Here is a 13,894-nt window from a genome sequence, read left to right on the forward strand (position 1 = left end):
TTCATTTATAGAATCTTTTTGGTTCGCTAGTTTTATGGCTTTCTGTTTCTGTTGCTGTTGCTTGTTGTCATTATTCAAGGTTTTCGGGGGAGAAATCGATCATTATCAATAACGATGATAATGATCAATACTGGTGATCAATACTGGTGATCAATACTGGTGAAAACCGGGCATCCCCCCTCCCTCCTAATAAAACAATAACGTACATTTAATTTGCCGAAAAAAAATGACAGAATTATTCTGCATTGAATTTCCCCTCTCCCCCCAATAATCATCATCGTCATAATCATCGTTAACCATCCAGCATCCATCCCCTTCTCATCCAGAATTTATCCGGATTTTTTTTGTAATTCCTGTAACAAGCAAGAATATTTTCAACCCCCTTGTAACAAGAATTCCTTCTTTTTTTTTGTTCAAGAATATTCTTGTTTGAATATTAATTGTTCATTAGTTGAATTAGTACCCCCCCCAAAAAAAAAAAAACAAAAATGGGATTATTGTTTTTTTCGTTGACAAAACAAAACAAAAAAAAAAATGTGCAAACTGGAATTGTTAATTCAAAAAACAAAAAAACGAAACGAATTCTGTAATTCTATACAATAATAATAATAACAAGCAACAGAAAACGAAATCCGATGAGAATCATTTTATTTTATTTGTGTTCCAAACAAAACAAAACACGATTAGTGAAAAAGAGAGAGAGAGAGAGAGAGAGAGAGAATATTCTGAAAATTCTTTTCAATGGAATGACGTATACACCGATCGAAACAAACGAGAGAGAGAGAGAGATAAATACCTAAATGCCTAGCTCAAGTATCCAACTATCTCGAATATGTTTTCATTTTTCATTATATAGATATATTCAGGAGAGAGAGAGAGAGAGAGAGAGAGAGAGAGAGAGAGAGAGAGAGAATATTCTGAAAATTCTTTTCAATGGAATGACGTATACACCGATCGAAACAAACGAGAGAGAGAGAGAGATAAATACCTAAATGCCTAGCTCAAGTATCCAACTATCTCGAATATGTTTTCATTTTTCATTATATAGATATATTCAGGAGAGAGAGAGAGAGAGAGATATTGTGTAAGATAGACATATAGATGAATGGATGGATAATTATCTTTCTCTCTCTCTCTGTCTCTCTCTCTCTCTCTTGCTCTCTCTCTTTCTCCAAGAAAAAAAAACGCCGAATGACGTCAATCATGTTTGAAACTGGTAATGTTTTCATTTCTTTCAAAGTTCCATGATGGCAAGTTTTTTTTTTTTGCTCTTGTTGCCTACCGCTAGTGTTGTTGTTGTTTTTAAAAACATCGAACTAGATTATCATCATTGTCGACAAGAATTTAAGATTTTTTTCTTTCTTTTGGGATCCATTCGGTCATAAAAAACCGATTTAGATGATGATGATGAGTAGAATTGAAGAAGAAAAAAAACTAGAATAAACGAGAGAGAGAGAGAGAGAGAGAGAGAGATTTGAAAGAATTGTCCAACCGCCTCTGCATTTTTTTTTCTTCTGTCAGTTCGACCAAGCACAACAGTGCAGAATTATTACACAGAATTTCATTCTTCACATTTGTTGTTGTTGTTGTTGTCATTATCGTTATCGTTTTATTCGCACATTTATCTCTCTCTCTCTGCTCTGCTCTGCTTTCTCACACCGAAATTGAATTTTCCATTAATTCAATTTTCTTAAGAATCTTTCTTCTTCTTCTTCTTCGGTTGTTTTTTTTATTTCGAAATAAAACGCAAACAAACACGCAATACACCGACGCATTGTAATTCAAAAAATTGTAAAATTTATTTTTATTATAAATTTAGAAATTCATCATTTGTAAAGAATTTTCTTGTCAAAAAATAGTCGACAAAACAAAAAACAAAAAAACCCAATGAATTTCCAATGAATGATCCAAACATCAACGTTTCAATCAAATGAAAAAAAGCTTTTGATTTTGATTTTGTTTTTTTTGGCTGAAAATCTTCAAAAGATTTCAATCGAAGTTTTCAAGTGAAAATTTTCGTTCAAAAGAAACCAAAAATCGTAGCTAAGGGAACCGTACAATAATAAAAAATCAATCAACTTTTTTTGTTTTGTTTTGAATTTTTTAATCAAATTCTTTGAATGAATTCGTTGAATGAATAGTAGGTGAAGAAGAAGAAGAAGAACAGAACAGAAAAATTGAAAATCAAAATCAATTTTTACCGGATCTTTTCAACAGATAAAAAAAAACAGACAAACAAACAAAAGCCGCAATTCATACATATGAAATGAATTTTGCGCAAAATCAATCAATCTATTTTCAATTTGACAATAGCGTATTTGATAATCATTCGTTCGCAATTCTCTCTCTCTCTCTCTCTCTCTCTCTCTCTCTCTCTCTCTCTCTCTCTCTCTTGCGCTACAATAATTTCATTCAGAAATCAAATTTATCAAAATTCTGATAAAAAAAAATCAATTTGATTTTTTTTTCTTCTGTGCAAAGGTGCATTGATAATGATGAATAGGTCATTGACGAAATTTAATTTGAAGAAGAAGAATCGAGAATCGAGAATCTTTTGGAAATATCGATTTTATCAATAATTTTTTTCGATATCGAAATTATTGCCACGACGATGACCACTATTTCGACTTAAAATGATTAAAAATACTGACCATATTGATTCAACAAGAATAAAGAATATTCTTGCCCCTCCACCCCACCATTCCCTCTCTTCCCCGGAAAGAAAAATCAACTATAGTAATGCCACCTACTGGAATGGACAATTTTTTTTCTTTCTCCTATATTGAACTTTTATTTTAGTTTAGTTTGGTTTGGTTTGGTTTCGATGAACCAAAAACCAAACAAAATGGAACACATCATCAGTAAGTAGTGAAATGAATGGGGGAAAGAGAGAGAGAGAGAAAGTTCTTCATCATCATCATCCAATAAGAAAAATTCTTGCACGAATACCATAGGAATTCATTCATTCATTCATTCATTTTTCCTTTGGAGATTCTCATTTCCAGAATGATGATGAATATATATAGAATTTGATTCTTGGGATTCCTTAGAAGATTCAAAATCGATGAAACGCATTCTATATATTCTATCTTTACATATGATATTATGCAATAGCAATACATAACATTTTTTATAAATGTCATCATAAGAATAATGTAATGTTTTTTTTGCGCATATTCAGGAGAAAGAAAGAATCTTGTTGCTGTCAAGCGCAAGCGATTCTATTCTGAAGAGAAAAAATTTTCCATTTTTTCGCTTGGTTCCCTTCAGTCTCCTTCCCTCCCCTCACCGAATTATCATACCGCTATTCCATCATATTTTTTTTGATTATCCTTATTGAAACAAACACCTATATAGACATTCTTGGATTCTTGAATTCTCTATGGATTCTCTTTTGCCTGTATTTATGTGTAAATAGGGAATATATATCACAAAGTTTCTTCCACGTTTTTTAGTTTGACGTCGATAGAATTCTCCATTAAACTGAAAAAAAATCCATCATCATCATCATCATTGGCTACAAACACTTGCTATATTCACTGGACAACAACAACCGAAAAACGAAAAAAATATATCATTCATTTTGGCTAGAATATCAGATTATCAGGTTGTTCGGTTGGTTAGTTTGTTTGTTAAGTTAAGTTAAGTTAAGTAGAGAAAAGAATATTCATTCACATTTTGATAGCATCAACAGCAGCAGTAGTTGTGGTGGTGGTTTAGTTTCAATTTCAGAAAAAAAAAACAATAACAATAAAAAAATTTCATTTTTCATCCAAACAAAAAGAAAGAAACTCAATACAGAATATATTCTTTTTGCATTTGTTTTCGGTTGCAAGAATAAAAGAATTTTTCGTTATTTTTTTTCATTTCTCTCGTATATTCATTTCAAGTAATGTGATTATCATCCAAAAATACAAAATCAAAGTTTACCGTTTTTTTTTTGCTTTCATTTATCATAAATTCAATTCATCATCATTTCATAATCCAATAGGTATTTTGGTTCACAAAAAACCTATATTTTCCTATTGATAGATTCTTGAAAGAATATTCTAAGTCGAAGTATCTTCTGTTTCTTCTGTCTTTTTTTTCTTGGTGATTTTTTTTTTTTTTTTTTTTTTTTTTTTGAAGAAAATGACTTGAATAATCCGAACAAAAAAAATTTTCAGAATTCAAGCATTCAATCAGCATCGATTTTTTCTTTTGTGATTCAACCAAATCTTCGTTTGTTATTTAGTTTTTTTTCCAAGTTTTTTTTCTCTCTCTCTTTCCCTTTTTCTTGGTCATGTCATCAAGTAGATCAAGCATATGTGGATGTTATCATCATCATCAACAACAACAACAACAATATCAGAACAACAACAACAACAAAAATTATAGAAAAAATCAACAAACGATATTAAATCATGATGGTGGTGGTTGTGGTGGTGATTTAAATTCAAAACATCATCATCATCCATATATGAAAATCATAAGAAAAAATGATGATGATAATGATAATGATTGGTTATCCATAGAAAAATTATCTATTAACCCCGCCATCGCAACCACCACCAACAACACCAAATCATCATCATCAACAACGTTATTATCATCATCAAATAGATTATTGTTATTAAGAAAATGGCCAATAAATTGTTTATTATTAAACAACAACAACAACAACAACAAATCGACAACAACAACAACAAAAACAACAACAACAACAACAAAAATGATGTTCATGATGGCAACATTAATAATAATATTACTGAATATTATTATCAATATTGAACAATCACAACAACAAAATCAACAAGAAATTTTTACTAATTCATTTCATATTAGATTTCGTCGTAATGTTGATCAATTTGATGCCCATCAAATAGCCAAACGTTATGGTTTTATTAATCTTGGTCCGGTATGAATGTTTTTTCTTCTATTTTGCTTTTTGCTTCGCTTGTTTTCATGGTCATTTGCATTGCGTTTTTGGTTATTTTGCATGTTTGTTTGGTTTGGTGAAAAACCATTCATTATTTGAACCGATCCAGAGTGTGAGAGAGAGAGCAAGTGAAAAACAAACATTTACAAAGTTGAGTAAATATATTTTTTTCCTTTTGAAAAATCAACAATCCGAGTAGAAAAAAACTTGTGACAAAAACATTTTTCCCCTTAAAAATAAGCGAAATTGTAAATATAGTTAGTGATTTTTTTTTGGTTAAGAAGAAAAAATTTAAAATTTTAAAATTTCAAAATTCTCAACAACAAGAAATTTCGATGACATTTATCCGAAAGAAAAAGAATATCTTTATTGATTGCCATCAAGCTAAAATAAGCGAAAAAATTTTTCTTTTCCCTTTTCTTTTCCTTTCAACCAGCCATCCGCCCACACACCGTTATACATCATCATTATTTTCTCCTTTGAACCAAAAAAAAAAAAAAAAAAAATAGCCAAATAATAATCCATCATCATTTTCTAAGACAGAAACCGAACAAGAATTCTGACATAATTCTGGTTCGAAGGGGGAGACTTTTGGCTTTTTCTTTTTTTCCCACCACCACCACCACCACTACAACTACATTGACCATAAGAAAAATATATTTATATCAAACAAACAAACAAACAGAAAAAATTATAATTGGATTGGGGCCTCCTTCTCCATTTTCACAACAACAACCAAAAACTAATAATTGATCAATCGATAATTCGAATCGAATTATCGATTGGAAAAATCCATCATCATCATTATTTATCGAGTGTGGGAGTCTGTTTGTTTCGTTTGTTTGTCTGTTTGTTTCGTTTTCGTTTTCAAATTCATATTTTTATCATTAAACATTTTATTGACGATGATTGATTGATTGATTGCTTCATATTCTCATTTCTTCTTGCTTTTTTCTTGCTTTTTTTGCATTTCTCCATTAATATTCATTATTGGCCCAATCATCGATTATCGTTGCTGTCATCGATGTCATCATCATCAATATTATCGTTGTCATCATCATCATTATCGTTGCTGTCATCGTTGTCCATCGCTGATGTCATCATAATCAATTATCGATTATCGATTATCAATGTACAGATATTAGGATCAAAACGTGAATATCATTTTCAACATCGTGCTATACCACATGCACGTACAAAACGTAATATTGGTCATTATCGTAAACTTCGTTCAGATCATTTGGTAAGTTTCTTTTTTCTATTGTTTGGTTTTTTGAAAAAATTAAGCAAAAAAAACCGTTTATCAAACAATGAAATATGACACCTATATGTATATCATCCATGTGAAATTTTTTTCTCAGGTTATTTTTGGCCTACCTACCTAGATAATAATAATAATTTTGGTTTCTTTTTTTGAAAAAAGAAAAAAAAACTAAATTAAGATATTAAGTGAATGAATGATAAAAGAAAAGTTGGCTTCACTGCCATTAAACAAAAAAAAAAAAAACTTTCATTTTTCTTTTGCTTTCATTCATTCATTGATGAAAATCTAAAAATGTCATTCTATATATAGAGCAAGAAGAAAGAAAGAAAGAACCAAAGCATTTTAAAAAAATTCTGAATGAATTGAATTGAATGAAAAAACAACAGGAAGAATTAAGAAACTTTTACCTGAATTTAGCCTCTTTTTTTTATGAAGAAAAAAAAATACTTTAAAAAATAACCAAAAAATTTTTTTTTCAATTTTGAATATTTCCTACCGACGACCGAATTTGATATTTGGAAAAATTTAATTTAATTTTTTCTGTTTTGAAAAAAAGGAAATTTTACGGAGAACAAAAAAAATTTGAGCAAATTAAAAGAACGAAATAGAAACCTATTGAAATTTTAATGAGATGTTTTTTTTTCTCTGTTTGTTTCTCTTGTTTTTTTCTTGTTTTCTTTGTTGATTATAAATCCAAAGATTTAGTCAAGAATGTTTAAGGAATGTATAATGGCTGTAGATGAATGAATGAACCTATATTTACCTTTTGAATGAACAAAATTTCTCTTTTTTCCTCTCTCTATATTTCATTTCTATTTTCTTGTTTTTCTCTTCTTTTCTTCGCCATAAATAATTGAAAAAAAATGGTAAATAAATAAATGGTAGATCGAATCGGCACAACAACAATTAGGCTTCCGTCGTATAAAACGTGGCTATAAATCATTAGTATTAAATGAAATTGAAAATTTACAATTAGAACAATATCCAAATGATCCATTATTTCAATATCAATGGTATTTAAAAAATACTGGACAAAATGGTGGTAAACCACGTTTAGATTTAAATGTTGAAGCTGGTATGTTTGTTTTTTGTTTTTGTTTTGTTTGTTATTCCCCCTTTTTGAATAATTTGTTTTCATTGATTAACCCTTTAGCATGGGCACAAGGTATAACCGGTAAAAATGTAACAACAGCTATTATGGATGATGGTGTTGATTATATGCATCCAGATCTTAAAGATAATTATGTAAGTTTTTATTTTGATTCAATGATTTTTTTGTTCCATTTTTGAAATGTTTTTTTTCCTGGAAATTTTCTCTGTTGTTGATAAGAATGCAAAAGCAAGCTATGATTTTAGTAGTAATGATCCATATCCATATCCTCGATATACTGATGATTGGTTTAATAGTCATGGTACAAGATGTGCCGGTGAAGTTGCTGCAAAAAGAGATAATGGTATTTGTGGTGTTGGTGTTGCATATGATTCAAAAGTTGCCGGTATTCGTATGTTGGATCAACCTTATATGACCGATTTGATTGAAGCAAATTCAATGGGACATGAACCAGATCTTATCGATATTTATAGTGCATCATGGGGACCAACTGATGATGGTAAAACTGTTGATGGTCCTAGAAATGCAACAATGCGTGCAATTGTTCGTGGTGTTAATGAGGTTTGTTTTTTTGTTTTGTTTTAACCCTTAATTATCATTATCAATAATCAATCAATCAAAATATAGGGTCGACGTGGTTTAGGTAATATTTATGTTTGGGCTTCGGGTGATGGTGGTGAAGATGATGATTGTAATTGTGATGGTTATGCTGCATCAATGTGGACAATATCAATTAATTCAGCTATAAATGATGGTCAAAATGCTCATTATGATGAGTCATGCTCAAGTACATTAGCATCGACTTTTAGCAATGGAGCTAAAGATCCACATACTGGTGTTGCAACAACTGATCTATATGGCCGTTGTACTAAAACACATTCAGGTACATCGGCTGCAGCACCTGAAGCTGCTGGTGTTTTTGCATTAGCATTAGAAGCCAAGTAAGTGTTTTTTCCATTCAAAACATTCAAAATCTAATTAAATTTTTTTTCCCCATTTTTTTAGTCCAACATTAACATGGCGTGATATACAACATTTATGCGTATTAACATCAAAACGAAATTCCCTATATGATTCAAAAAAACGTTTCTTTTGGAATATGAATGGTGTTGGGTTGGAATTTAATCATTTATTTGGTTATGGTGTATTGGATGCAGGTGCAATGGTTGCATTATCAAAAAAATGGAAAACAGTACCACCACGTTATCATTGTGAAGCTGGTCAAATAAATTCCGATCGTTTATCAATACCAACAAATCGTAGCCTTACATTAAAAATTGAAACAAATGCATGTCAAAATCAAGATACTGAAGTTAATTATATTGAACATGTACAGGCTGTTATAACATTAAATTCAACACGTCGTGGTGATGTTTTATTATATCTTATATCACCAATGGGTACTAAGTATGTTTTTTGATGGTTGTAACTAAACTTTACTGATGAACTTTTTCCATTTAAAATCATCTGAATATTTATTATAGATCAATGATATTAAGTCGTCGACCAAACGATGATGATGGACATGATGGTTTTGTTAAATGGCCATTTATGACAACACATACATGGGGTGAAAATCCACGTGGCATATGGCGTTTAGAGGTTGCACATTCCGGACCGGAACCACAACAAGGTTTCATTAAAGAATGGATCTTAATGATACATGGTACAAAAGAACAACCATATAAAGATCTGCCGGTCGAAGATAATAATTCAAAATTAGCAATTGTTAAAAAAGCACATGAAGATGCAAAGAAAATTTGAAACGAAAACAAAAAACCATTTTCTCTCCTTCATCAAACAAACGTTAAGACATTCAAAAAAACAAAAAAAAACATTAAGAAATTCAAAACACACACGATGAACCGACCCAAACCCAAACATGAAAAACATAAAACAAAACAAACGAACGAACGATTACGATTACGATTACGATTATGGTGATGAATTTTTCCAAAAAAACAAAAACAAAAAAAAAAATCATATTTTTTCTTCTGTTGATCTTTTTCTGATTTTTAATTTCTTATGTTTTTTTCTTCTTCTGTTTTGTTTTGTTTTTGTTTGTTGATCCATTTTCTTTCTTTCATTCCAAATTTTCAAAACAAAAACACACACACTACATTTAACACCTACACACCTACACACACACACCGATAATACCCCTAAATGAAATTATCCACTTTGTCGTCGTCTGTGTCGGTGGGGAAAAAAATCGGATCAAGATTCATATTACACACACACACACATCAAACATCAAACACCAAACATCAAACATCAAACATTACAAACACACGAATCATTTTCATCATTTTATCAACGAAAAAAAAAAGTTTTTATTCTTTGCTTCGCTAACCAAACCAACAAATCTTTTTTTTTCAATGAAAACAAAATTGAAAAAAAAACTTAAAACAAAACAAACGAAAAAATTTTCATCTATTTTGCTCGCAACTAAACAAACGAAACAAAAAAATTAATTTTATTAAAAAATATATTTGGGAAACAAATGATTTTTATTTCGATTTTTTTGAAATGAATACCGAGGAAAAAGATAAACAAAATGAATCGATGAATGAATGAATGGTGGTTGTGGCTTGATTGGGGTTATTTTTTAGCATAAGTAATTTTAATCGAATGTGTTGGTGAAATTTTAAAACCTTGTAATGAATCTTTAGCCATACCGGCTTGATATTCGGTTTCAAATTCAACAAATGCAATATCATGCCGTCCGGGTACAAGACGTGCTTCTTTAAAACCAGAAAATTGTGTAAATAATACCTGTACCATTGGTGCAGTTGTTTCGGGTGGTAAATTTGTTAAAAATAATATATTATTTGGTGGTTGTTCGGCTAATGCTGAATGTGGAATACCGGCAGCATTCACTGTATTGGTTGGCATTATACGTTTTTCTTTTTTCTTCTTTTTCGGTTCATCTGAACGTGGTAGTTTTGGTCGTTCAACATAGGTACCTTTCAATTTGGCAATCAAATCCGAATCTTTTCGTGCATATTGAATTTGCTATATATAGGGAATTATCGAATGAGAATAACATTCCAAAAAATACAAAAAATATTTTAAATACTAACCATTGGTTTATCGTAGAATGGAAAATTTTGCATCGAACGTATAGCATTCGATGCTGAATTAATATCTTTAAATATAACAAATGCTTGTCCACGTAATTTTAATGATTTTTCCGCATAAATATCCAATATTGTACCAAATTGTGAAAAAATTGCATGAAGTGATTTTTTCAATTCTATAAAAAACAAAAAAAAACAAAAACCGCCAAAATAATCAATTTGATTCATTCATTCAATCATTCAATAATTTACCTTCTTTTTTAATCTTTTCATTAAGATTACGAATATAGATAGTATGATTGGGTTTTAAATCAACTTTTTCGCTTCCCATTTTCTTGTGGTATCGTTATTTCTTTGATTCAAATTTTGAAAATGAAAAACAAAATCTCAAAAGATGCCGGATCGAAGAATACACATGGGAAAAAATTGATGGCCGTGTGCTCGTTGTTATCATTGGATAAACCTGATCGTCCCGATAGATGTCAGCACAGTTTGATTTTTTTTTGTTGAAAATGTTCGAATTTTTCCTTTTTTCGAATGTTTTTTTTTTGAATTTGAAAAAAAATGAAAATTCCCGTTATTATTTTTTCCCAAAACAAATTCTTCAGAATTCAATCAAAATCATTTTCCGATGATAAACAACAAAGAAAAAGAAGGACAAGAATCAACAACAACGAAAAAAAAATAACTTAAATGTCAAGAGTGGGATTCGAACCCACGCCGACGTTATGTCGATTTGTATATTCACAATTCCCGCAATTGAGAATTCATATTTTGACAAGCAAAGAATTTCAATAACAATTCTATGTGATTTCCTGTTTATCATAAAATTTTCAAAATGAATTCTCTCGGGATAATTTATGCCTGAAACAAACCCCTTAGACCACTCGGGCATCTTGACTAGCAATATGAAAATGAAAATCAGGTTTGAAATTAATGATTTTTTCAATGAATATTAACACGGTACACCCCCATTGATTTTGTTTAGGAATCACGAAACAAAATTAGATTTCATCATTCGGAATCAACAAAATAAAAATTTTATTAAAAATTTAGAATCAGAATCAAAAGAATCAAAATCAATGAAGAATATTTTCAGTAATAAACATATGAACATTATTCGATGTGGATGCGGATGATGATGATAATAATTTTGACATTGATTTTGTTCCAATTAATGGTAATAATGTTGGTATATCAAATTTATTATACAGAACCGTAACAGTCATTGAACTATAATCGGTAAACATTTTTTTACCTTGATTTGAATAATTCATTGAATTTATCATTTCGGAATAGAATTTTGAATATAATGGTGGTTCATAAAAAATCAAATGACGTATACCTTTTATTGTTGGTCGATGATAAAAATGATAACGTTCAGTGTAAAGAAGAAAATGACGACCACCATAAAAGAAAATATGCCTGGCTTTTGCAACTTTACCCGGTTTAGAATATTCACATATTTGTGAAAAACTTATATCTTCATTACGAAAATAATTACGTAAACGTACAAAATCAAAATATGATGGTATAAAAATCATTGTACGTATCATCATTGGATCATGACGAAATTTTGGTAGAATTTTTTGTGTGAAAAATTCAAATCTTGCATCAGCCATTCGTTGTCCGAATGTTTCACATTCAAATCTTTGAAATATTTGTGAACATTGTATATAAACATGATTAATAGCTGAATGATTATGATCAATTTCATTACGTATAATTAATTTACCATCAAAATTTGTTGAAAATTTATTAAAAAATCCATTTATCATTGGTGATTGAATCGATGTAAACAATATTAATTGATAATAAAATTTTGACCATAATTCTAGAATCCATAATTTTACACGTGAAAAATCAACACCATGTGTTTCACGTGGTTTACGATGCAGATGATCAAATAAATGTAGAACATGTTCCCAATTTTGCATTAGAAAAATATCCGTTTGATCCATAATAACCATATCCAATGATGAAAGAAAATCATAATCACGTTTTTCATCACCTGATGCACCAATGATTAAACGAAGACCTAATGGTGATGCTATGATTATATCGGATGAATAAAAATCTGAATATAATTTTAATGATTTTTTCGTCAATGATAAACCCAGACGAAATGAATCATCAATATTTCCGGCAAATAATTGTTTATAATCATCTGGTTTTCGTGAACTAATTCGTAATTGATCATCCATTGAACCAGGACCAAATTCTTTAACAAAACGTTTATAATTCATAAGATGAATTTTTTTCTCACCCGAATCTTTATTATCACCAAAAAGTAGATCAATCATAAGATTTACTGTTAAATATGCTGAATGTCTAAATGGCAAAACGATTAGAACTTTTGGTCGTGTTAGACCTTGATCACGATATTCTTCTTTATCCATTATATTTTGATGATTAAGATTATTTTTGATTTTTGAATTATGTGAAATAATTCTTGAACGTGTACGAAGAATATGATTCAATGCATGTAATGAATAAACAAGACGAATTTGTTCACTATTATTCATTGTTCGTTCTGGATAGAATAAATTTTTATATGTCATTAATAATGATAAAAGTTCCAATTGAAATGATGTCAGCGCTTGATGTTTTTTATTTGTTAATTTTAACATTGTTTTTGATATATTTTCACGCAATGATGGTCTCAATTGAATTGAATCTAAATTGGTTGGTGGTTGATCAGTGATTCGGATCAAATTAAAACATTCAATCGATGATCGTGTTTCAATAAATGTACCAATATTTGGATATCGATATGATTGATTAATTGTCTGTTGTTTAGATGTTTTTAATAATTCAATATCGTTTGATTGAAAATTGGTGAAAAAATGACGAACAAAATTATCGTTGATATTGTTATCTGGTTTCATTTGTTGTTCATCATCATCATCATCATCATTATCATTGGCATCTTCATCTTCGCTATTAAAATCTTCTTCAGAATCTTCATTATCATTCTGTGAAGATTGAACTGTTGATTCCATTTCATCATCATCATCATCATCGCTAGGATCCGATTCTGGAGCTACGTCTTTGTTTTTACCGAATCTAAATAATGAAATATTATGAATGTGAAACAAGTTTTTTTACATAAAAAAACGGATTATACTTACACATCTAATAATTGTTCATAATAATCTGGTTGTAAATTAGATTTTTCAACCATGTTCGTTGATGATGATTGATCAATATCATCGATTTTCTTTTCATTTTCATCATTTGTTTCATAAACACGTTTAGCACAACGATCTTCTAAACGAATTTTATCATTAATTGGATGTTTTTCACCAAAATCTTTTAAATGTTTAGCTTCTTTTCGTTGTAATTTTTTATCATCATTATCATTATCATTGATGATGGCTGATTTATTTCGTTTAATTCCATGTTTTCGGGCCATATTTTCATGAAAATTTTATCAAATGAATCCCAAAAAAAAAAAAAACAACAAGGCATGACTTTTTTTTTACAACAAAACATTCGAAAAACAAATTAATACATTGCAA

General features: G+C 29.7%; 3 protein-coding genes, 1 long non-coding RNA gene and 1 other non-coding gene across 5 annotated transcripts; 2 read left to right on the forward strand and 3 right to left on the reverse strand.

Moving 5' to 3' along the window:
• The first annotated feature begins 4,118 nt into the window (after positions 1-4,118).
• amon (prohormone processing protease amontillado) lies at positions 4,119-9,797 on the forward strand. Its single transcript, XM_075822597.1, has 8 exons — positions 4,119-4,897; positions 6,057-6,161; positions 7,068-7,257; positions 7,336-7,427; positions 7,513-7,854; positions 7,921-8,234; positions 8,299-8,700; positions 8,778-9,797. Exons 1-8 carry the CDS (start codon positions 4,283-4,285, stop codon positions 9,055-9,057), a joined length of 2,340 nt encoding a protein of 779 aa, XP_075678712.1. The 5' UTR covers positions 4,119-4,282; the 3' UTR covers positions 9,058-9,797.
• snf (U1 small nuclear ribonucleoprotein A snf) lies at positions 9,785-10,834 on the reverse strand. The gene is made up of 3 exons (XM_027345833.2): positions 10,626-10,834; positions 10,377-10,549; positions 9,785-10,308 (listed from the first exon to the last, which is right to left on the reverse strand). Exons 1-3 carry the CDS (start codon positions 10,702-10,704, stop codon positions 9,895-9,897), a joined length of 666 nt encoding a protein of 221 aa, XP_027201634.1. The 5' UTR covers positions 10,705-10,834; the 3' UTR covers positions 9,785-9,894.
• Positions 10,835-10,899: 65 nt separating this feature from the next.
• On the forward strand, positions 10,900-11,812 carry LOC142645686 (uncharacterized). Its single transcript, XR_012846765.1, has 3 exons — positions 10,900-11,298; positions 11,362-11,615; positions 11,673-11,812. It is a non-coding gene; the product is annotated as an uncharacterized LOC142645686 (long non-coding RNA).
• Positions 11,068-11,274, reverse strand: TRNAL-CAG (transfer RNA leucine (anticodon CAG)). Its single transcript has 2 exons — positions 11,237-11,274; positions 11,068-11,114 (listed from the first exon to the last, which is right to left on the reverse strand). It is a non-coding gene; the product is annotated as a tRNA-Leu (tRNA).
• Positions 11,383-13,881, reverse strand: LOC113795625 (U3 small nucleolar RNA-associated protein 25 homolog). Its single transcript, XM_027345831.2, has 2 exons — positions 13,505-13,881; positions 11,383-13,439 (listed from the first exon to the last, which is right to left on the reverse strand). The coding sequence occupies exons 1-2, from the start codon at positions 13,786-13,788 to the stop codon at positions 11,453-11,455; spliced, it is 2,271 nt and encodes a 756-aa protein (XP_027201632.2). The 5' UTR covers positions 13,789-13,881; the 3' UTR covers positions 11,383-11,452.
• Between the last annotated feature and the right edge of the window lie 13 nt (positions 13,882-13,894).

This window comes from Dermatophagoides pteronyssinus, unplaced genomic scaffold (genome assembly GCF_027571235.1).
Source record: "Dermatophagoides pteronyssinus isolate colony J.1.1.1.1 unplaced genomic scaffold, Derpt_VIB-CSIC_2022.12 sq0018, whole genome shotgun sequence".
Classification (NCBI taxonomy): Eukaryota; Metazoa; Arthropoda; class Arachnida; order Sarcoptiformes; family Pyroglyphidae; genus Dermatophagoides; species Dermatophagoides pteronyssinus.